The following is a 25,173-nucleotide window of genomic DNA, read 5'->3' on the forward strand; positions in this document are numbered from 1 at the left end:
GCCTTGACTGGTTATTTCCTTGTTACAAAAAGCCCTTACCAAAAAAATCCTTTTGGATTGAGGAGAAATCACAGAGAAAGGGAGCTCTGTATTAAAAAGTAACTATGGGAGTATCGTGTATTTTAAATATTCCAAGAGAGACTAATACGGACTTCCCTGACCTAGATGGTGATTACATTTATACCCATTATACTTTCTTCCCCCCATTCCCTTAAGTATTTTCTGTCCCCAGCAAAACATTGGGTGCATTTGGCACATATGTCCCTATCTTCAATTCCACAAAGTTCTCTGGAAAGGCTCAAACACTGTCCTTTTGAGGGTCTCCCTCCAGTGCCATATACACTAGAATTTCAACCAAAACTATTTGGCATTTTTTTAGATGGCCTCTTAAGGACAGTAGGATGAACCCCAGGAATTGCATTCAGAACCATCCTTAGGTATTCTCTCAAACAATAATGGTCATTGTTGTTGTTTGGGTGACTGTGTCTCCCTACCTCACGTAGGCTAGAAATGTAGCAGTCCCTTGGAGGGCCTGATCCCAATGCTGATCTTTGAAGAAGCTTTAACCTGGGTCATTTGGGTCCCCCTTAGGCAGCCTGCTGGAGCTTTGCTTGGTGGGGATCATGCTCTTAGTGGACAACCCAAGCTTGCCTCTAGCCTTCCTTCAGCTCTGAACTCCTGAACTCAAGTAATCCACCATACTCATCTTGCCCAGCAGCAAAGGAATAGAGATGTGCCCCATTGAGTATGGCTAGAAATGAACACTCTTCAGGGAGTGGCCAGGCCTGCTGCACCTTGTAGGTCAAGAGATAATAATCTTCCCTAAATACAAAGGATTTTGTCTTGAGTAATTATGATTCCATCATCTCTCTCTCTCTCTGTCTGTCTGTCTCTCTCTCTCCCCCTCTCTCCCCTGTGTTCTTTCTCACCAGTGTTTTGCTTCTGATCACTGCCTCTCCCAATGTGACCTCTCTTTCATTGGTTCCATTCCCCTGCTCTTATTACCCTCCCCTCCTATTTCTCTTTGGGGTAAGATAGATTTCTATACACAACTGAGTGGATATGTTATTCCCTCTCTGAGACAATTCTGATTAAAGTTCAAGTCATGTCCACCCCACCCCCATCTTTCTCTCCACTATTATAGTTCTTTTGCACCTCTTTGTGTGTAATAATTAATCATCCCTTCTCTCTTCTCCCAGTGCAACCCTCCTTTTACCCCTTAATTTTTTATATCATCCCATCAAAATCAACTTATACTCATACCCTCTGTCTATGTACATACCTTCTAAGTACCCTAATACTGATAAACTTCTTGAGAGTTACTAGTGTCATCTTCCCATGTAGGCATGTGAACAGTTTAATGTTCTTGAAACCCTTATGTCTGCTCTTTCTTGTTTACCTTTTTTATGCTTCTCTTGAGTCTTATATTTGAAAATAAAATTTTCTATTCAGCTATGGTTTTTCATCAGGAATCGCTGAAAGTCTATTTCATTGAATGTCTATCCCCTCCCCCCCACCCCAAACAAAGGATTATACTCTGTTTCACTGAGTAGGTTATTCTTGGTTGTAATGCAAGTTCCTTTTCCCTCTGAAATATCACATTTCTAGCCTTTGACCCTTTAATGTAGAAGCTACTAAATCTTGTGCTATCCTGACTGTGGCTCTATGATAATTGAACTGTTTCTTTCTGGCTGCTTAGAATATTTTATCCTTGACATGGGAGCTCTGGAATTTAGCTATGATATTCCTGGGAGGTTTTATTTTGGGATCTCTTTCAGAAGATGATCACTATATTCTTCCAATTTCTATTTTATCCTCTGGTTGTAGTTTTCAGTGTAGTTTTCTTTGAAATTTTCTTGAAAGATATGTCTAGGCTTTATTTTTGATCCTCCCTTTCAGGTGGTCTAATAATTCTTAAATTATCTCTCCTGGATGTATTTTCCAGGTCATTTGTTTTTCCAATGAGATATTTCTTTCAACAATCCGGCTAGCAGCTTCTGTGGGGGTATAAGATCCACCCACAGCCAGCACCCAGAAAGCTGCCAACAGAACAGGTTCTTTTGATCTGCTTAAGTAAGGAAAGCAAGGTGAGGGGGTTGATAAGCTTACTTTTAATTCAGCATACAAATATCATTCCCTTAGTTCAGGGGAAAAAGCCAGCGCCCTAAACTTCAGAACAAAATACAAACAAATTACAAACATCAACAGACAGACCCAATACAATCCATAGTTACCAACATCTAGGCTCAGCCCGGGAGCTCAGAACAAGGGCTGGCCCAGAGTCATGTGCGCCACCACTGTGCGGCAAAGAGCTCCAAAGAACAGACAGCCAACCCCTGGTTTTATATCTTTTTCAGCGTCAGGGTCAGCGTCACACGTGCGACTCACCCACGTGACCTAGAATCGTCACAAAGAGGCAACTTAAACCCACGTGGTCTAAAAGCCTCTGCTCTCCCAGACATGTAAACTAGGCCCTCCCTGGAGTTAGCCCCACCTTGGGCCCCACCTTAGTTGCCAATCCACACCCACTAAGGTTTTACACCTAATAGGGGTTTGGGTCAGGGGCTTAGCACCTAGTAAGGCTCAATGAAATATACTAAATTACTCACAGGGAACAAAAGCCAAATTCTTCCAGGGCGCTTGGTTGAACTAAGTGCTGAGGAGCCCATTTTGCTTACCAATACAATATTTCACGTTTTCTTCTGATTTTTTTTTATTATTGGTGTCCCATGGAGGTGTTAGCTTCCGCTTGACCAATTCTAATTTTTAGGGAATTATTTTCCTTGGAGAGCTTTTGCGCCTCCTTTCCCATTTGACACCAATTCTACTTTTCAAAAAAACGAATTGCTTTCTTCAGTTAGCTTTTGTACCTTCTTTCCCATTTGGCCAATTTTACTTTTTAAGGAGTTGTTTATTCAGTGAATTTTTTTTCCATTTTGTCAATTTTATTTTTAAAAGAATAGTTCAATTTTTCTCCTCCCTCTCTAGTTTGACTTTTAAAATCTTTCTTGAGTTCTTCCAAGAAGATGTGTTTGAGCTTGAGACCGGTTCAATCCTTTGAGGTTTCAGATGTGGGTACAGTGAAAATGCTGTCCTCTTCTGAATTTGTATTTTGATCTTCCCTGTCCTTATAGTAAGAATCTACGGTCTTTGCTTTCCTAAGTTGCATTTTGCTCATTTTGTTGGCCTTTAGCCCGGCTTTTAATGTGCATCTCTGCTTCTGGAGCATAGGGGGCTCTTTCCCATGCTTCTCGTGCTGAGGGCTAGGGGCCTAGCTACTGAGTTTGTGTGCTGGGGCTTCTGGTTCTGGCAAGTGGAAGCTGCATAATGCTGTAGCTTACTTGGTGCTGAGCTGGAGCTAGTTGCTGTGTGCTGAGACCGGGTGAAGTCTTTCTGCATTTCTCTGGGGTTACGCTGAAGCTTGCAGCATGAGATGTGAGGGAGGAGTGGTCTGGCTGCTGGAGGTCTCCTAATTCCTGAGGGCTGTGCTAGAGCATGGGTAGGTTCAGCCCCTGGTAGATGTCCATCTGTGGTGTAAGTGGTGGCTCTCTGTACTGGTGTCTGCCAATTCCCCTGGCTGTGCAAAGGCACATGGGGGGTTCATGGTGTTGTTGGTGTTTGCCACCTCCACCTCCTTGGGTCTCAGGATCTCCTGCTGATTTGCTGAGGTGGAGCTTGCTGTTGGCTTGCCTGGGTGCCTCCCATCCTGTACTAATTGCCTTCAGTCACAGCAAGAGGTACCTTTCCTGTTAATCTCCCTAGTTTCCTGAACTAAAAAAATTGGGTCACCCCATCATTCTGGTGGTTCCACTGTTCCAGGATTTTTCCTGGGGTGGTATTTTCAGGGTTTTTCCAGGTTAGTAAAGGAGACTGAGAGCAACTTACTGCTTACTCCTCCATCTTGGCTCCGAGTGTCTCCCAATTCTGCTTTTAAAGGAGATGTTTTCTTAACTGAATTTTTGTACAGACCCCAACAGAACTTTATTTGGACTCTTTCTTTGAAATTGGGACTTTGGGTGCCAAGCAGAAGCCTACAACGGCAGTTTTGGGAGAAGGAGACATCCCCAAGAGAACTGTATTTGTTTGTTTGTTAGCTTTAGGACTTTACTAACTAAAGTATGCCCCTGCCAGAGGGTACTGGAAAAAGCCTGCAATGGCAGTGTGATGCTCAAGAAGTACTTTATGAGTATGAGCTAAAGAGATTGACTTGCTTTGACCTGGGGGGGGGTGTGGACATTTGATTTGTAAACAAATATTTGGGAATGTCACTGAATGATATGTTTTGCTTTGTTGTGAATGATATGTTTTAGTTTCCCACATAATTGGATCATAATGTATAATGGGTCAATTTTGTTCCAGGATCCATGGCTGATTAGATTATGTATCCTGAACAATGGGTGGAGTGTGTTGGTAAACAAAATGGGCTCTTAGCACTCAGTTCAACCAAGTGCCCTTGAAGAGTATGGCCTTTGTTTCCTTGATTAGATTGAGGGTCCTTGGTGACCTCCTTGCCTCAGGGAGGGCCTAGTTTACACATGAGTTTGAGTGACATGTTTGGGATATCAGAGGCTTTTAGACCACGTGGGTTTAAGACTCCTCTTTGTGACGATTCTAGGTCACATGGGTGAGTTGCACGTGTGACTCACCCTTGACCCTGAAAAAAATATAAAACCAGAGGTTGGCTTTCTCTTTTTTGGAGCACTTACCCACAGCCATGGTGGCATGTGTGACTCTGGGCCAGCCCTTGTTATGAGCTCCCAGGCTGAACCTACATGTTGGTAGCTATGAATTATATTTGGCCTGTCTGTCGATGTTTGTAATTTGTTTGTATTTACTCCAAAGTTCAGGGTGCTGGCTTTTTCTCCTGAACTAAGTGAGTGGTATTTGTATGCTGAATTAAAGTAAACTTGTCAACCCCTTAATGTTGCTTTCCTTAGTAAAGAAGATCAAAAGAACCTGGGCATGCTGGCAGCATTTTGTTGTTGTGCTTGTGTTGGTTTTTCACCCGCACAACAGCTGCTAGCCAGATTATTGAAACATCTGTGTAAAGTGGATTTTTGTCATTATTTCTTAGAGTTCTATTTCCCAGGATCTGTGGCCATAACAATCTCTGTTTCTCTGGTAATAGATATATGTTCCCAGGCTCATGGTTCAAAACATCTCCACCATGCTCATGCAGAATTATATTATGATGAATAGTATGAACATGTGTGCTGAAATCGTAAACATCCATTGTGACTGTGCAGTGAGATACAGGGATGAGGTGATGTAAACTTGTGAGGCAATTGCTAGCAATATGCCTTCCTTGTCTGATACCCTATAAAACAGATGGGCAATAGTTAGTGAGTTGGGGGCCTTTATGGTTAAGGCTTGGAGGGGGGAATCTATGTGTGCCTCAACCAGCCCCCATTGAGTCTTGTGGAGATTTAGGGGATGGACCTTATCAAGACATAGGGGCAGTTGCCCCCCCTTCTCACTGGCCCCTGGGTGGAGGTTGGTGAGGCTGTAAGAGTTTGTGGTGCTTCTGTTACCAGCAATACTGTGTTAGAGAAGACTGGACTAGAACAATTAGCATAACCAGAGTAATAATCATATTATTAACCCTTTGAAGCTGTCTTTCCTGTCTGCCTAGTTCAAGAGTGAACCTGTTAGAGGCTGGAGTCCTAATCCTCCAGCACTTCTTGTGTATTATCTGTGTAACAATTGGTGTCATCGAGCAAGAATTGCTCACGCTAAAGGAAAATTTGTGTTTTGTGGGAGTGGGATAGCTGTCCATTATTTCCAAGTTACTGTGTTGTTTTTTGTAGGTATGGTAGCCATGGTTCTAAGGAGCCCTCCCAAGGGATGGAAGGATGGATTATGGAACCCTTCCCAGTAGTGGGAGGATGTTCCCCCTACAACAACAGGCTTTGAAAAAGTTTTGCTGAAAATTAAGGATACCCTTGATAAGACAGGAGCTAGAAAGCCTGTGGGAGTCGTAGAATTGTTGAGGGAGAGTCAGTGTTCATTGACCGATGCAGCAGCATCCCGGACCAGCTCAAAAAGACCTTGACCCAGCTGTGTAAGCAGTGATGGTGGAGCAAGCAGCCACAACCTGAGAAACCAAGCGAGGAGCAGAAGCCAAGCAAGAAGCAGCAAAAGGAGCAGCAGGAGCAGTTTCCTGGGTACCCAGAGCAGGGTCCTTGTGAGATAAACCCTTCTTCCCCACCTTACCCCACCAGTACTCCTGAAGAGACAGGATGGTGCAGTGGCCCCAGGAACAAAAGATGACCTTGGGAGGTGGGGGAGCCAAGTGGGCCATTCAGTTTATTGTCTTGTAATTCGGTTAAATTAACTATTGTGAGTAAAAAATACTGACAAGGTGTCAGTGGAAGCTCAGTTATGGGAGGTTCAGACTGATTCATCCAAAGAACAGGAGGAAAAAGAGGCATGGGAGAAAGCCCAAGAAATGTTAGAGACCGAGTCCTGAATTTTCAGGGCTTGGATGTTTATTATTCCCTCTGCTCAGGAGGCAGAGTTATGTGATGAGCTGGAGGAAGACTTTGGATGTGTTGTAGTGAAGGGAAAAAGTGCATGGGAGAAGTTCCTCTTAAACCTCCCAGAATTGTTAGGTACTGCCTCAGAGGCAGAGCCCTTTGGGGAGTGGGAGCAGAAGCTGCTTTTGAATTTCCCTGAGCTAAAGGAGAAGCCTGGAGGAGAGGAAAGAGTTAACATTCCTATAGAGATGAAGGAGCCAGAGGACAAGTTTCTTTTGAACTTCTCAGAGGCAAAGCCACAGGCAGAGGCAGGGCAGGGTGAGGGAGGCTCTGCTAGAGAGCCCAGGTTGGAGTAGCCCCTCCCCTGCCTGTGTTGGAGGGGTGAAGGCCAAAAGGTGTCGTCTATGTAGACGGTAAGGACCAGCTGTCATCTGTGTAGACTTTAAGGGCCAAGGGTCACCTGTTAAGATTGTAAAGGCCAGAATCTGGAGGGGTGGAGTGTTAGTAAGGTGAATTTTAGTGTCAGTAACACAGAATTTTAGTCTGTGCAAGGTGGATTTTTGTCATTATTTAAGAAGTTCAGTTTCCCAGGATCTGTGGCCACAACAATCTCTGTTTCCCAGGTATTAGATATGAGTCCCCAAGCTCATGGTTCAAAACATCTCCACCACACGTGTGCAGCATTATATAATGATAAATAATATAAACAAGTGTGCTGAAATTGTAAACATCCACTGAGACTATGCAGTGAGATACAGGGATGAGGTGGTGCAAATTTGTGAGGCTATTGCTGGCAATATGCCTTCTTTGTCTGATACCCTATAAAACAGATGGGCATTAGTTAGTGAGTTGGGGGACCTTTATGGTTGAATGCACAAGATGGAATGCTGCGTGCCTAGAGTGGCCCCCGTGAAGTCTTGGGAAAGGTGAATCTGTGTGTGCCTCAATGGGCCCCCATTGAGGCTAGAGGGGATTTAAGGGAATGCACAAGTTGTGCCTGTCTTGATTGACCTCATTGAGGCATAGGGGTAGTTGCCCCCGGGTGATTAGGGACCTGTAATATCAATTAAATTGGGTGTCTTTGATGGAGTCTTATGAGGTACTAAACCCCAGGCCCAAACCCCTATCTACTAGGTGCTAACCCTATGTGGGCATGAAGCCCTCAGGGTCCTAAGGGGAGTTGCTAAGACCAGAGCCAAAAGTAAGAGCTTAAGTTCTGGTCGCTCAGACATTTTATGCCGGCTAAAGAGTGTATAAACAGAGAGAACAGAGGTATTTACGAAGGGCTCTCACTCTTGGCGGAGTGCTGATGTGGAAACTCTGGGCAGCTGTAGTTAAGAGCCCTCTGGCTTATAAACTCAGATGTTGGGACTTTGGTAAACACTGGTGTGATACTTGGAATTAAGATTGTAGTTTAGATCTATAATAAAGAACCCTGTTTTAGGACAGTTGTTGACCCTTCCCTGCATTACAGCACACATCCGTGTACCAAGAAGAAAATGCCTTGCCACACATTCCTGCAATCCCCAAGGGACCCCCACCCTCTTGCTTCAACCTGAATTAGCACAAGACCCTGTCTCAAGATCAAGGAACTGACCAACACCCAAAGTGAACAAACAAGTCTTGTTTTGAGTATGTCCCTCAAGGCCCCTGCCCCCAAACAGTAAAATGATAAGGCAACATGAATGCAGTTAGGCCTCCAGGGGCCTCTCGAGGCCTGTTTCTGTCGGCTAAAAAGGATAAGGTTATGCAAAGATGGACATTTGCTAACATTCCTGTTCTTTAACCTTTTTTTCTGTAAAAGCCTTATGCAATGACCCATACGGTTAAGGGAAGTAATTAACCGCTGAACTTCGGCTTCTGTACCCACCTGTTTGCCATATAAATTTTTCCCTGAGCTCTGTTCGAGGCCACTCTGATTTGGGTCGCTTGTGCCCCGGACGGCCGCCGGCTAATAAATTTTCCAATTAAAACTTGTACTCTGTGATGTCTTGCTCGCTGCTGGTATAACACTGGTGACTATGCATTGAGATTTGAATCAGACAAGGTCTGTCTGTTGATGTTTGCAATCTGTTTGTATTTGTTCTGAAGTTCATGGTGCTGGCTTTTCCCCCTGAACTAAGTGAATGATATCTGTATGTTCCATTAAACTGAGATTGTTAACCCCTTAATGTTGCTTTCCTTAGTAAAGCGGATCAAAAGAACCTGTGTCGGCAGCTTTCTGTGTGCTGGTTGTTGGTGGGTCTTACACCCCTAAAACAGCTGTCAGCAGATTGTTTCAACAGGATCTATAGGAATTTGTGCTTATCATCAGCAATACTGTGTCAGAGAAGACTAGACTAGAATAAAGCTTATTATTAACCCCTCTGAAGCTGTCTTCCTGTCTGACCAATTCAAGAGTGAACATCTTAGAGGCAGGAATCTGAAACCTCCAGTGGCCCCTGGGTGTTATCTGTCTAACGGCAGGCAGTATACAGAGTTCCCACAATCTCCCCATGGGCTTTGACCTTGGAAGGAACTTCGTTGTGACAAGAAGTCAGTGAAGCACAGAGAAGCCAATCAGAGAGATGGAGGAGACAGCAACTTAATGTTCGTCTGCCTCAGTTTCCTCAACAGTACAATAAGAACTATCCTCTCACCTACCTCTCAGGGCTGTTGGGAGGATCAAATGAAACATGTGCAGAGTGCCTAGCACAGTGTTCTGTGTCAATCTGGTTGTCACGTTTGACTGTTACTTGCAGAGGATTTTTCAAACAGCCTCTGAGGCTTTTAAGAGGAGGATGAGAAGGAACACAGCCCATTCAATCCATCAAACATTTGTCAATCACCCACTATACAGAAGGCGTTGTCCTTCCACATGTACAAGGCACCGCACCGCTGTCTCTGTCCGCAGTGCCACCACATGCCTTATCTTTGGGACGCACTGAAGAAACAGTTGTTAGAATGGATAAGTAAATGAATGCTAGGTGCTGAGGATAATAACATAAAACTGTCCTCAGAGAGATTGTATTCAACTGAGGGAAACAAGAAACAAGTCAAGCGCTGGGTATACAAAGGGTGAAGAAATCTCTTGCCCTCAAGGGGCCCCTGCTCTACCGGGGAGAAGCCCTGCAAACAAACAAGATGTAAAGAGGATAAAATTGAGACAATCTGCTCTTAATATTTGAGGCAATCAGGTATATACTATCTCCTCGAATTATATCTGCTAAGCAGTGGGGAGGAGCCGGAGACCTCTAGAGAGAGTGAAAGGTAAAGCCTTGGATCGCTCGGTCAGCAAGTTACTGTGCCCTTTAAATGGGGTGTGTGGCATGATGCCTTGCAGGACATGTGGTTTTTCAGTCAGAGAGTAGAGCCTTTCATAGCAGACGGCCTGAGTGAGGTGCAGATTACTCAGAGTGTAGGAGCAAGAGCCCTGGCAGCAAATTATTGGAGCCTGGAAATGCAACAGGTGAGGAAGGGGAGATAGTGAGGAGGGGGAGACATTAAGGGGGAGGGAGAGAGAGTTAAGGGGAGAGAGAGTGAGGGGGGAAGGGGAAGGGGAGGAAACAGCAGAGACAGAGAGAGAAAGTGGAGTAGGAGAGAGACAGAGAGAGAAACAAACAGAGAGAGAGAGAGAGAGAGAGAGAGGGAGAGAGACAGAGACAGAGATAGAGGGAGAGCCAGAGAGAGAGAGAGAGAGACAAAGACAAAGAGAGAGAGAGACAAGGACAGAGACAGAGAGGAGAGAGAGAGAGACAGAGACCATCAAAGACAGAGATAGAGAAACAGACAGAGACACAGAGAGAGATAGAGAGAGGAGGGAGAGAGGGGAGAGGGAAGGGAAAGAGGAAGGAGGGAGGGAGACAGAGACAGACTGACAAAGACATAGAGTGACAGAGAGAGAAACAGACACAAACAGAAAGATACACAATGTGACAGAGAGACAAAGAGACAGAAACTGACAGAGAGAGGGAGGGAAGAAGGGAGGGAGGAAGGGAGAGAGAGAGAGAGAGAGAGAGAGAGAGAGAGAGAGAGAGAGAGAGAGAGACGGGAGGGAGAGAGAGATAGTGGAGGGGAGGGTGGAGAGAAGGATGGAGAAACAAACAGAGAGAGATAGAGACAGAGATAGACATAGAGGAGGAAGAAAGAGAGGATGCAGGGGAGGAAGAGGGAGGGAGAGAAAGACAGAAGACGGAGAGAGAGAGAAGAGGGGCCAGGGCAGGGGGAGAGTAAGGGAGGAGGGAGAGAGACAGAGACATGGAGACAAAGAGGAGAAGAGAAGGATGGAAAGAAACACACACAGAAAGAGAGAGAGAGAGAAGGAGAGGGAGGCATGAAAGAGAGAGAACAGAAGGAGAAAGCCAAGAGCCAGGGCATATCTTCCTTGCTCTACTAACCCAGGGCTTGTTGAGAATCTGGATTGGGCAGGAAGGCATGTCATTCCCATCCTCTGGTAGTCTAAGGGGATTTCTGGGCTTCCCTAGTCCTTTCTCCTCCTGCTCCCCTTCACTTTGGTGAAGTCAGTTCCTCTAGAGAAGCAGAAGGCTAGACAAAGAGTGGGGAAGGCCTGGGTTTAGATCTTTCCTCTGACACAAGCTCTTTGACCCAGGGGAAGTCAATTAACCTTTCTGAGCCTCAGTTTCCTCATCTGTGAAGTGGAGTTAAACTAGATGGCCTCTCCAGAGACTCTCTGTTTCATTTTCCTGTCCTGAAATAATGAGGGGGTGGGGCAAAACAGTCTCTAAGGTCCCTTTGAGCACTAACCCTGATTCTTTGACGTGACTTCTCTCCTTCATTCCTCAAGTAGCTGCTCTGCAGAGGGGTTGAGGGAGGGCTGGAGCATGCAGAGGGAAGATTGAGGGTACCCTTTCCCCACTCAGGCAGGGGCGTATTTCAATTCCAAGGCCATGAAGTGAGCTCCTTGGAGATCAGTGGTGCAGCTAAGGGGGGCAGGAGGGAGTTCTAAGGGCTCAGGCTGATTTCTTCTGTGGGGTCTCCAGGAGACAGAGACAAAAACACCGATGGCTCCCTACTACATCAGGAGATACCAAGACCGTGACTGGGAGCCTGTCAGGGAATTATTCTCTAAGGGAATGCTGGGGAATACGCCTTCTGACTTCTGGCCTTTGCTGAAGAAGCCAAGAACATTCCTGGTGCTCCTGGGGGTGCCCTTTTCCCTGTTCTTGGGCTCTGGCTCCCTCATCCTGTGTCTTCTGTCTTTATTTGGCCTCTTAGCTGGCCAGTGGTTGACTTTTAGGCATTGTATAATACAGTATGTACACGATTCCTTGAATGCTGACCTGTTGGATATCCAGAAATCCTACCTGAGTGGGAGAGGCTCCAGTTTTTGGGTGGCAGAGTGTGAAGTAGTGGGTATCATGGGTGCCCGTCCAGCAATGAGGCCAGTAGGAGGAGGGAATTATGTAGAATTGCTCCGCTTGTCTGTGAAGAGGAATTATCGAGGCAAAGGGATGGCTAGGACCTTGGTCCAGACTTTGCTCTGGTTTGCCCAGGATCAGGGGTATGATGGAGTAGTCCTCACGACTAGCAAGTCCAATCACCCAGCTCAACGCCTTTATGAGAGTCTTGGCTTCTGGAAATCCCGTGAATCACGGTATGACTTGAACTGGTGGCTAGGTTTCCTCCCACTTTCGCATTACCAATGTGATTTTTCCTCCCAGAAATGACTGTCCCCTGCCCCAACCCTTTCATGTCTCTCAGTGTTTCATGGGTTTGTTCATAGGGTCCACAACACTGTGCTGTGCATATTAAGGCTTATAGTATTTCCTGCCAGCCTTGACCGGTTATTTTCTTGTTGCAAAAAGTCCTTTCCAATAAAAATCATTTTGGATTGAGGAGAAATAACATAGAAAGGAAGTTCTGTATTAAAAAGTCACTATGGGAGTATCCTGTGTTTTAAATACCCCAAGGGAGCATAATAAGGACTTCCCTGGCCTAGTTGGTGATTACATTTAGACCCGTTACACTTTCTTCTCCCCCAACTACCTTAAGTATTTTGTCTTCAGCAAAACATTGGGTGCGTTTGGCACATACGTCTGTATCCCCAGTTCCACAAGGTTCTCTGCAAAGGCTCAAACACTGTCCTTTTGAGGGTTTCCCTGTAGTACCATGAACACTAGAGTTTCAACCAAATCTATTTGGCATTTTCTAGATGGCCTCTTGAGCACAGTAGGAAGAACCCCAGGAATTCCATTCAGCAACATCCTTGTTATTGTTTGGGTTACTGTGTCTCCCTACCTCACCTAGGCTAGGAGTGTAGCAGTCCTTGGAGGGCCCAATCTCAATGCTGATGTTTGAAGAAGCTTTAACCTGGGTCATTTGGGTCCTCCTTGGGCAGCCTGGTGACCCTTTGCCTGGTGGGGATCATGCTCTCAGTGTGGCAACCTAAACTTGCCTTTATCCTTCCTTCAGCTCTGAACTGCTGAACTCAAGTAATCCACCATACTCACCTTGCCCAGCAGCAAAGGAATACAGATGCCCCCCACTGGGTATGGCTAGAAATGATGGTTGTTGTCCTTTGTTCTTGAAGAGTACCAAAATGGCATTACTATGTTAGAGTCAAGATATAGTGTGTCTGACTGTGGCTGATTAGCCCAACACAAGGTCAGAATGCTCTCCCACAGGTTAGGCACAAACAGTCCACATGAACATTTGGGATGGATTCTCTAAATTTGTGCATCTCATGTTTCTTTTGAGCTACTTCAATTCTGCTTTGCTCAGAGAGCACAGCACCTTCCCTGATGAGGTCACACCATGTTGGGTTCTCCTGTGCCACCTCTCCCATGGCACACAATCAATTCCAAAGGTCTTAAGAGAGACCTTGAGAATGTCCCTGTATTGCTTCCTCTGACCACCATGTGAGCACTTGCCCTGCGTGAGTTCTCCATAAAATAGTATTTTTGGCAAGCATACATTTGGCATTAGAACAATGTGGCCAGGCCATTGGAGTTGCACTCTCTGAAGCAGAGTTTGAATGCTTGGCAGTTTAGTTCAGGAAATGATCACAGTGTGTGGTACCTTATCCAGCCAGATGATTATCAGACAATTCAAGTGGAAGTGATGCAGTTTCCTGGCATGGCGCTGGTTTACAATCCAGGTTTCACAGGCATACAACAATGAGGACAGCACAACGGCTCTGTAGACCTTCAGTTTGGCAGTCAGTTTAGTACCTCTTCTCTCCCACAATTTCAATCAGAGCCTCCCAAACACTGAGCTAGCTCTAGCAATGTGTATGTGTCAACCTCATTATCAATGTGTACATCTCTGGAAAGTACACTACCAAGGTAAGCGAACTTTTCCACAGTCTTCAAAATCTTGCTGCCTGACAACTCCAGGAGAAATGCCAGGAGTAGAATGGAGGTCTGTAGCCAATGTGTGCTGCTCTGACCAAGGCCTTTGATACCGTCAGTCATGAGGCCTTACGGAAAATCATGTCAAATTTTGGTTACCTAGAGAAGTTCATCAGTATTGTACATCACTTTCATGACGACATGCTTGTCAGGGCTCTGGATAATGGATGATGGTCTCCCTCTTTCCCCATCACCAATGGAGCGACATAAATCTGTGTGCTTGCTCCCATGCTTTTTAGCATGATGGTTTCACGTAGAAATGAACAGTTTTCAGGGAGAGCCCAGGCCTATCACAGCTGGTAGATCTAGAGATTCTAATCACTCCTAAATACAAAGGATTTGGTTTGAGTGATTGTGATTCTATCATCTACCTCTCACTATCTCTCTCTGTGTGAGACTCTCTCTGTCTCTGTTGGTTTATTCATTTATTCATTCATTTACCCCTCCTCCATCCCCATACAAATTTATGCAAATTCAAAAAACAAGGGACATTTTGAAAGGCTTACCTAAGTTACTGTGCTGTGTTGGTAACCAAAAATGGGCTCCTTAGCACTTAGTCAACAAGTGCCCTTGAATAGTTCAGCTTTTTTTCCCCTGAACTGAATGCTGTTTGTATGTTGGACTGGAGTAAGCTTGTCGGCCCCTTCACCTTGCTTCCCTTGCTTAAGCAGATTGAAAGAACCTGTGCTTTCCCTGGGGTACCTTACACCCCTGCAGAAGCTGGATGGTTAAAAACAGCTTCCGTTGGAGCCAGAGGCTGCCACAGCTATAGGCACAGCCGAAGCTGAAGCAGGAGCTGCTGGTAGCAGAGCTGACCTATGGGAGGAAGCTGAACAAGGACTTGAGGCCAGTGGGTAATCTTTTTACCATAGAGGGGAAGCATGTATATGATTTTGCTTTACACCATCATGCTTCTCTGTGGCCTCCTGGTTACTCTTGTGAGGTGGACTTATTGGGCCTGGAAGCTTTTGATCAATATGTCAAAATGGGGATGCTGGTTCATGGGTTGGTTACTGTGGAGCCTAAATATATGCTTTGATTCCTCTGCCTCCTACTTTGAGAGTTTCTTATATCCGGCGGTTCTGAACCTTTCAGACATGTATATGATCCTCTTTGAAATTATAAACTCCGCCCTCCTAATACATGTGCCCAGTACTTATAAGGGACCTTTGAAATGGAAGCAAGTATAAAGAAAACAAAATTAGAAAAATTCGAATTAAACAAACAACTTACTAAAGGGGAAAATGTAGTCAAAAGGGAAATCCGAACTTCCCCTCTGAGAGAAAAACTTTATTTCTAGATGAGTGTGTAGAACCTATGGAAGTGAGTGCTCCAAGAGGAATTTGGAGGCTGGAATATACTGGAAATATCTCCCTCACCTTGGATGAGAAAAACTGACTGGCCCTGGGTAAAAAGTTCTCCATGAATCTCTTTGGCACAAAAATGTCAACCTGTTATATTTCACCAATAGATCCTCTAAAATTGTGTAGGGCTGTGCAGGTGCAAAATGGAAGAAAATATCTCCAGGTGTGATGACAATGCATTGGGCAAAGCAAATGGTGGCCAAATAGACTTCACAGAGGGATAAACAAGCTCAGTTCAGTGGACCCCAGAACAGTTTCCTCCCTAAACCCCAAGAGATTGAGCCTGAATGTTAATTGGAATTCACCCATTACACTAGGAAGACACTGGCTGGGAAAGTGAAGAAGTTGATTAATGGAGGTGGATACTTGGCTGCCAGTTTAGACCAGAAGTTAGAGGGATTGGGTCCTAAACATGAGAGAAAAAGTCTTCCAGATACTAGAAGGTTAATAGAGACAAAAATAGGGTATCAAATTGTAGGATCGACATTCAGAAGCTGGAGGATACATGAAAGAGGGCCATTGGGGGTGTTGAAGGACCTCAAGATTATACCAGATTATGGTTGGTTGAAGGAACTGTGGGTATTTAGCCTGAAGAAGGTTAGATTTGGGGGGTGGAAATGACATGGTAGCCATATTTAAAGGGTTGGGTTGGCCTGTGGAGGAGGGAATTAGAATACTACTCTTTGGCCCCAGAGGGCAGGATAAGCTGCGAGTGGGATTTGCAAAGAGCAACGTGATCTCAGGAAAATCTTCCTAACAATTGGAGCCATTTCTTTCATTTGAAGTGTTCAAGGAAAGGCTGGATAAGGGATGCGGGGAATCCATGAGTCTATCTTAGGCCTCACTTCTGACAAGAATCTCCTGGCTCTTAGTCCCCATTCATCTAGGAAGCAGCCCAGTCACTGGACACCAGAGGAGTTCCTTGTGTTCTCTTGCCAAGTTGCCAGAGCTCATGCCTACCTCCATGAGAATTCACCCTCGCATCAAGGTCTATACCATGTCCTCTCATCAGGTTGGCCGGAGACTTCATCTAAATGGTCAGGGAGTGCCCTGATCAATCCTCCTTACAATTGTGAAGAGCCACATAGGGAAGAGCTTGCTGACAAGGAGAGGTGTCCCAAAGTCAGATGAGTTACTTTGGGAGGGAATGGTTTCCCCATCATGGGAGTCTGCAAGAAAAGACTTGGTGATGCTTGTCAAGGATATCATAAAGAGAATTTTTTAAGTCATGGGTTGGGCTAGATGGTCTCTGAGATTCTTTCTAGCCCTGAGATTCTGTCATTCTGGGATTCCTGTCCAGGTATATGATTCTCCTTCTAGTCCATGTTTCTAAGATTCTCAATAGTTGTAAATATGAATATAAGTGACTCATGTCTGAATAGAGATAGTTTCTCTGAATGACAGACCCAATTAAACTTTGCAGCAGAGAGCTGGCTATGCAAAAACCACCAATTAGGGGTGTCTTCCTGAATGTGGGAGGGTTTGAATGGAGAGATGGTTTGCTCCATATTCCCCACAGGATTCAAAAAAGGTAATCTTTTTGGCATTTAAAGCCCTTTATAACCTAGTGCCTTCCTACCTTTCCAGATTTTTTGTACTTTATTCTTCTTCACACATTTATGATTCAGGTGCATTGGCTTCCTTGTGATTGTCTACACTTCTCTGTATCTTTGTGCTGGCTGTCCTCCATATATACATGGCCCATGTACATTTTGCAGATCCTGAATCCCCCTCCTATTGACAAGTTGGGGCCTTAGAGCTTGACTATATGTTCTCCTTAGGGCGACTAGGGACACTTCTGAGGGGTCAAAGGTGATTCTCTAATGTCATCAGCTCTAGCCCCCGATGGTCTACTTCTCCCCCATCCCTGTCCAAAGTAATCAGTTGAGTCATTTAGTTAGCTGTTCTTAAGGCGCTTTTGGAAAGGTATATTTACCAAGGTGGTCAGGCTTAGCATAATGCCTCTGGTATGAGAGCTGCCTAGCTCTTTTCATGGCTGCTCTCCACCTTTGGTGTCCACCTAATCCACCCAACTCTCACCTGTAGCTCGAAGAAGCCCTGCCCATGGCCACGCCCAGGTAAATCATTTTGAGAGACAGGCTAAATCAGGTTGAGGGTAACCAAGGAGTTTCAAACTCATTGGTGAGTTAGAGGAATGTCTACCACAAGCATGTGAAGACATACCCCAGCAGAATGGGCAGATGAGAACAATTTGTTCTAATGGCCATAAAGGTGGTTGAGGCAAACACTCTGGAAGGCTTAGAAGCCAAGGTTATTCACTGCAGCCCAGGCCATTGCCAGTTATCTTGACTTTTGCCTTGCTACTGGACTTGCATGGCTCAGGAAGAGAGAATGAGGACCGACACCTTGTGCAACTACACCTGACTTAAATCCAACTTATGCACAAGTCAAAAGACATCACTCATACCATTTTGCCAAATGTTCATATGTACTATTTGTGCCTGATCTATGATAGAGACTTCTGAGCTCATATTGGTCTGATCAACCACAGTGGGACACACTATACCTTAACTCCAACATAGTGATGTCATTTTGGTCTTTAAGGATGAAGGACAACACCCACCACTATCCATTCTAGGTACATAGGAAGTGCTTAATAAATTCTTATTAACTGACTATTGAGTAAGAACTTTTGATATATTGGGGCAGCTAGGTGGTGCAGTGAGTAGAGCACTGGCCCTGGAGTCAGGAGGACCTGAGTTCAAATATGGCCTCAGACACCTGACACATGTACTAGCTGTGTGACCTTGGGCAAGTCACTTAACCCCAATTGCCTTCCCTTCTCCCCTCCAAGAAAAAAAAGAAAAAAAAAAGAACATTTGATATAAAATCATCTCTCCCAAAGTTCAATTCAACTCAATTCAGTGAACATCTATTAAGCACCTACTATATGTCAGGCTCCATGCTAAGTGCTGGGGACCCAAAGAAAGTTTTTACTTTCAAGGGTACTGGAGGGAGGGGGCCACCAGAGGTTACCTGGCACTGGGGCATCATGTTTCATGGAATCAAAACAAAGCGAAGCTAATGATGGAAAGTGGAGAGTTAGCTAGAAAGTTAAATGTATGTCATACTCTTCCACAAGAACATAAAGAGTCCAAAACAATGTGGGCTCATGCTTGCAGGGTACTTAGGGTAAAGGGGTAACTCACAGCTCCATGTTGCTGGAAGTCTTTTCTTCCTATTCTTGGGGTCCTCAAGACATTTCCCTTGAGCTCATGAAGGTAGGCATGAGCTCTGGCAACTTGCCAAGAGGACACAAAGAACTCCTCCAATTGGTGTTCAGTGACTGGGCTGCTTCCTAGATGAATGGGGACTAAGAGTCAGGAGGTTCTTGTCAGAAGTGAGGCTTCAAGAGAGACTCATGGCTCCACCCCCCACCCCATCCCTTATCCTTAGAACTGTCTGTGGCTCCCAGTGTAGACACTGCTGCCAGCTAATCAGAAGAAATGCCTAGAACACTGATGGGAAGATGGAAGGTCCATATCCTTTGTACCTTTGAAGGCTTGTAAATGCCTCCTCTGGCAAGAAAGGGGGGGACAGGAAGCCAAAGCATAAACCAAGGGCTCTCCTTCCCCCTTAACTGGTTCTTCCTCAGGGGTCAAGTCAACAATCCCACCAGCATTTATTATGCACCAAGCGTGGTTCTAAGCACAGGGAAAGGCAAAAACTACCTTCAAAGCTCAGTACTAATAGGTGAGACAACACACAAATAAGTACACACAAACATAAACACATATGCACATGCACATAATATACATGATATACACATGTGCATGCATATGTGTGTATGTATAAAATTGGAGGCAATCTCGGAGGGAAGGCAATAATATTGAGGGAAACTGGGAAAGACCTCTTGCAGAGATGGTGTTTGAGCTGAGACTTGGCAAAGACATGGAGCACTCCTGGCCTGGGGGAAAGCCAGAGAAATGCTCAGAGCAGGGGATAGAGTGTCTTGTGTGAAGGTCAGTAAGAAGGCCAGTGTCTTTAGGTGGCCAAAGAATCAGGGGAGAGAGGTCTAAGGAGTTTGGACAAGGAGGAAGGGGCCAAGATGTGAAAGACCTTAAGAACCAAACGAAGAATTTTATGTGGATCCTGGAGCCAATAGGAAGTCACTGGAGTTAATTCAGCTTTAAGAAGGTCATTTTGGCAGGGAGGAAGCATTGGAGCAGGGAGAGGCTAGAGAGCCTGATCTTCTTACACATGTTAACAGGATTTTACTGAGCCAATCTCTAACCAAACAGTAGGGCATGGACAAAGTGCCAGCAATCAGGTTTAATTAATTAGCTTCATTATGAGGAACACATTTACAAATAGGGAATTCTCCTGATTGGAATTCCACCTGGCTGAAGTGAAGACAGAGATTATATACATAAATAACAATGGGAAGGGAGGGGGGAAGGTGGATTACAAACGATTGTTTCCAGGACCAGAGTAGTTTCAAACAGCCAGCCCACAAATTCCACAATATTAAGGTGAAGTGTCCTGATGTTCTATCGAACAGCATTGTTCCAGTCTTTGGGGGTCGTTACTTGGTGGCTCACAGGACCACAGTCATGTGACAGGGACAGGTTCTACAGCCTTTGATTCACTTCACTTCAGACACACAGGCAGAAGGATGCCAGTGATTGTGGGAGTTGTCAAGGTTTGACTCATCATGTCAAGCTGCATTGTGAGCTCTGACAGAAGCTGGAAAAGGCAATTCTTGAGAATTCTAAATTATTAGTATATCATTACATATATCATATAGATTAATACAAAAATCATAATTCCACATTTCCTCCTTTTGGTCAAGAAGGTCAGAAAGACCCTTGAAGGCCAATGAGGAACATTCATTTGAAACGTGATTTTAACTTTATATAAGAATAAGTAAGTTACAAGTTATAGATCAAAGGAAGGTGAGAGGGAGACGTGTTTGAGACTGTTTTGACTTCTGTTCCATAAATTTTCCACTTGCTTGTTTAGAGCAAATAGAGTTCTTCCTCTGTTTGAGAGGATTGGTTGCCATGGAAATAACATTCTTTCCCAATGATGGTGCAGCCCTCTTCCCCGCCCCTAGCTATGAGGCATCCACTTTTTCTCCAGTTTTGTTGGTTTTGTAATGCCAATGGGCAAGCGAATTAACCTGCTTTTGGAGGCTAATAACAAGCTTCCTGTGTGCTCCAGGCCCATGGCTAGTTCCGCCAAGAGGTTCCCAATAGATGGGTACAGTGTGCCAAAGGTGGCTGTGGTGCCAATCGGGGTGCAAGGGATGCCAACAGGGTCACAATGGGCAGGAAAGCAAGCCTTCACTACTGTTGGAGTGACAACTTTAAACAGAGAGGAAATTCAGCAGAGTGGTTTCCTCAGGCCATGTCTGGTTTCTTTGGTCAGTAGTCTTTGTCCACTGTTGTCTTCTCATCCTGGGGTCTTGGGAACAGTTGTCTACCTCAGGGGTTAGCTGCTTTGGAATCTGTCCAATCCTGTCAGATCACCTGTAGTTTCCAAAATCCAAGTAGGTGGTACTGCCCTTTTGAGATGTGATAGGTAGATCCAGGCCTCCATTCCCCAGAGTTTGGCTGCATTGGGGGTGGTGAGCAGGCCTTCAAAGGGGCCTTTCTAGCTTGGTTCCAAGGTATATTTTCAGAGGTGACATTTTTAGTAGACCCAGTCACCAGGTTGGATCAGGGGCTGAGTTGCAGTTGAAGTTTCTAAAGATAGAGACTATGAGACAAGGTGGTTAGTCCCTGATATTTTCTGAGCCAACCCAATACAGTATTGTAGGAGGGAGCCTTTGGCTGATGTGCTTCCCACCCATGGGTACTGTGGCATTAGGCATCTTGTTACTATCTTATAGGGACTAAGCTTATGGGAACCAAATGATTTAGATCTAAGGCTTAGCAAGGCTAAAGGAAGGGCTTTGGGACAGGGGATACCTAGCTCCTCCAAGAATTTAGCAGGGGAAATTTTAAGTACCCCATTAACTCTTTCAACCATTCCTGATGACTGGGGGTGATAGGCACAATTGATTTCCTTAGGAACCCCTCAAAATGGAATGATTTTTTTCTAAGAGAATTTTTGCTACCCCAGAAGCTGTGGCAGTATGGCAGAGGAACACTTCCACCCACCAGGAGAACATACAAATCATAACCAAAACATATTTGTAACCAAGGGCAGGTGAGAATTGAATGTTAGATCTGCCAGGTTTCAAAGGGCAAATCTGGGAGAGGAAACTGCCCATGAGCAGGCTTCAGAAGCTTGGATGCATTGTGCTTGGGGCAGATGGGACACATCTCATAGTTGGTGACAATGGTTCTGTGAAAACTCCCCCACTGATATTTTTGAGCTATATCCACTGGCTTGTTGGGTCCCCAATGGCTGAATGAATGAAGGTGTTCCATCATAGGGAGGGACAAATTCTTAGGGAGTACTATAAGTCCATAGTTCCATAGTTTTATCAAATTTACACCTCTCCTTTGAAGCTTTTCTTGATGTGTGATGGTGAATATCAGGCCACTGGACCTGAATGGCTCTGGAGGAGAAAGTGAGGCTGGTGACCTTGCACATCCCTCCCTCGCTCAAATCAAAGTCAACTGCAAGTCTTGTCATAATTTCCCTGATGTCATGGTTCTTTTCGAGAATGAAGGACAAACACAACAACAACAACCTGCTTTGTAATAAGCATTCTTTTCTGGGCAGTGACTATCTCTTCTTTTTTAGGCTAGGAGGTTTAGGCCAGCCTTCAGTGTGAGATGGCTATACCAAGGCTGGGTTTATGGGACAAAGTGAAAGTTCCATAGAGATCAGTTCTATGGCAGCCACTCTTTCAGGAGTTTGAGGAGTTAAAGCTTCAGTTTTGCTGCTTAGTCAGCAAAGTCATTCATTTCCAAGGGCATGAATGCTGTTCTCTTGGCTGTGTCCTGGAATTTTAATCACTTCTACACCTTGGGGAAGCAGTAAACAGTCTATGAAATGTGAAACCTGTTTCAGATTTTTAATGGACTGTCCTGAGGAAGTGAGCAAGCCCCGATGTTTCCATAGCATCCTAAAGTCATGTACCAAAGTCTCATCCTCACTTTCCATCTCAGTTAGATAGGTGGCAGGATTGAATGTGCTGCTTACATGAACTATATCCCCTCCTTTCTCAGAAGTGAATAAATCAGATGGGAGAGCTGACTGTACAACAATAGGTGGGGCACTGATAAGTGACCCAATATCAGTAACATCTGAAGTCCACAGGCTGAAGGGAACTTGGTTAAGAGCTGGATGGTTGGAGGGGGTTAAGGAAGGTGCTGAGGATAAAAGACCCAAGGAAGTGGTCCCTCCTGGGTCAAATGGAATAGTGGCCTTTCCTAGTAAGTGGCTAGGGGCCTCAGGGACCAGGAGAAAAGGATGAGAAGCTCTGATCTCTCCAAAAGAAAGGGAGAGAGGTTCTGAGATATGGGCTACAATGGTCTTATTAGTAATCCCCACAGCTGAGATATACTCTTCATTCTGGGGCATTAGCACCAGTGTCAACTAGGGCAGGCACCTCTTGCCCTTGGATGAGCAAGGAGACATTTCCAACAGGAGTCATAAGGATGACATGCATTGCTTGTACATCCTCCTCCTTATGCCACCTCTCCTGCTAGCCCTCCCTAGAGTCTAGTCATGCTGAATAATTGGGATTGCAGGGAGGTCCCTTAGTGCTTTCTGGGTGCTTTCTGGCACCAACTCCTAGTCTCCCCTTGAATACCTGAGTCTTCATGAACACAGGTGACCCGAAACTGCTCAGCAAAGCTCATAGGATCTTCACTGGGGTTAGAATACTCTTTGGCAATAGCCTGGAATTCTCTACACTGCCAGGGCTTCCTAATCAGGCCACCCTGCTCAGAGGTTTTTTTCTAGGGCAAACTTTGACTTGCATCTTAAAAGGGAACATAGAAACTGGGGAGCTGGTGTAGTCTTTTGGTAAAAGGGGGTATAGTTTAGGTAGTCGGGTAGTTTGGAGGTTGTTAAGAAAAGATTTTCAAATGATTTAATCCTTTCTTTCACTGATTCTAACTTAGACCTATAGTCTCTTTCCCTTGCCTCTGAGTCCCATTTATTATAGCTGTCCTACTCAAGAGGCTGAGTTTCCTTATTCGAAAGTCTCTACCTTAAATGATCTAATTTGGTCTTATCAAAGCTGTCCCAAGGAGGCCAGCAAAGTTTAGGGTCATCACCAGTCAAATCAATCTGATCCTGGCAATACAGGGGACAGGCAAGGCCATATTTCCTATACATTCGAAAGGCACATGTTCATTCTGGGGGTTTGCTTGTAGGAACTGATGCAATGTCTCCCATGACTTTACCACACATATATCCCATTTGACAGGTGAACACTCAAAGATAATAACACCGCTTAACCAGCAAGTACACACAATACACAAACACACCATAAGGGGATATGACAACACAAATACACAATACAAGTATTCCACACTGTGCTAGCAATTCACTTGAATTATAGAAGTAAACATGCCACAACTGTAACCAAGTGTGCAACTAAGATGTTGACTTCAACTGGTTTAACTGTACCCAAAATGAACTGTGAAAGCAATTCTTATGCAAAGAAAATTTACTGTGTGCAGAAATAAAATCCCACAGTCCATACCTCAGACATGCATTTACAAAAGAGGAGAGGAGAAAAACTGAAGGCAATAGCCAGCCTTGCACTGTAAGAGAAAACATGGCACCCAAAACCCAAATCCATGTGCTAAAGGCCTTACCAGGGTAATTGGGGACAAGCGAAGGCCCCAGGAACATTTAGCCCAATGAAAGGTGGGCTTGATGAAAAGCTGAACTCAATGGAGCGAGAGTGAGCATTGAACCTGCCAGCCCAGGTGAGTCAGGACTCTGGAAAAAGATCCACTGGTGCCTGGCCTTTCTCCCCGTACTGGAGAGTCCAAGGCTTCATTTCTACGTCTACCTCTTAAAACCCTCTGACACCAATTAACGTTGACAGGATTGTTACTGAGCCAGTCTCTAATCTGAGAATGACTAATGCTGGATTGTGAGCTCTGACTCACAAGTTGGAAAAGGCAATTCTTGAGAATTCTATACGGTTAGTATATTCATTACACATATCATAGAGATTAACATAAAAATTGTAATTTCACACACCTTTTTCTCTTCCATGGTAACAGTGACGCTGGCATTCTTGCAGCATTTCCTTACCCAAGACTCTCCATCTCCCCACCCTGGATATTTTCCCTGACTTTCCACCATGACTGTCATTCCCTCTGTCCCTGTCTCTGCCTCCTGGCTTCGCTGGCTTCCTTCAGGTCTCAGCTCACATCCTAGCTTCCATAAGAAGCTTTTCCCAATCCCCCTTAATTCTAGTTCCTCCCCCCGCTAATTATCTCCAAATTATCCTGCCTATAGTTTGTATATACATAGGGATCTCCATGTTGTCTGTGAATGTGAATCCCTAGAGGACAGGGACTGTTTCTACCTTTATTTGCACCTAGCTTAGCACAGTATCTAGCACATACTAGGTTTTTAGTAAATGCTTTTTGACTTGAGGTAGGGAGATCAGTCAGAGGACTGTGACAATTGTATCTCCAACACTGAGTCCTGTGCCTTGCACACAGTAAGCACTTAATGACCTTGTACTGATTTCATACATATTTTATATTTACTTGTATGTGCTTTGTTTTCCCCTATATTAATGTAAGCTCCATGAGGGCAGGGATTATATTTCCTTTTTTCTTTGTATACCTGGTACAGCACCTAGGTACTTAATAAATGTCTAAGACTGTTTGATTAAAAAAAAAGAAGACTGTGGCAGAGGTGCAGGAATAAGGTGATGATGGTCTGCACCATGGTGGTAGTAGTGTCAGAGGAGAGAAAATGATGTATACGGGCAACATGAAGGTGGACTCAATAGGCCTTGGCAATAGATTGGATGTGGGAGTGCAGTAAAAGTGATGAGTTGAGGATGATCCCTAGGTTGTAAGCCTGGGT

General features: G+C 44.8%; 1 protein-coding gene across 1 annotated transcript; it reads left to right on the forward strand.

The window, feature by feature from the left end:
- The first annotated feature begins 11,461 nt into the window (after positions 1 to 11,461).
- LOC118844823 (N-acetyltransferase 8-like) lies at positions 11,462 to 12,175 on the forward strand. The gene has a single exon (XM_036752812.1). The coding sequence runs from the start codon at positions 11,477 to 11,479 to the stop codon at positions 12,140 to 12,142; it is 666 nt and encodes a 221-aa protein (XP_036608707.1). The 5' UTR covers positions 11,462 to 11,476; the 3' UTR covers positions 12,143 to 12,175.
- Positions 12,176 to 25,173: the final 12,998 nt, after the last annotated feature.

Source organism: Trichosurus vulpecula, chromosome 3 (assembly GCF_011100635.1).
Source record: "Trichosurus vulpecula isolate mTriVul1 chromosome 3, mTriVul1.pri, whole genome shotgun sequence".
Lineage (NCBI taxonomy): Eukaryota > Metazoa > Chordata > Mammalia > Diprotodontia > Phalangeridae > Trichosurus > Trichosurus vulpecula.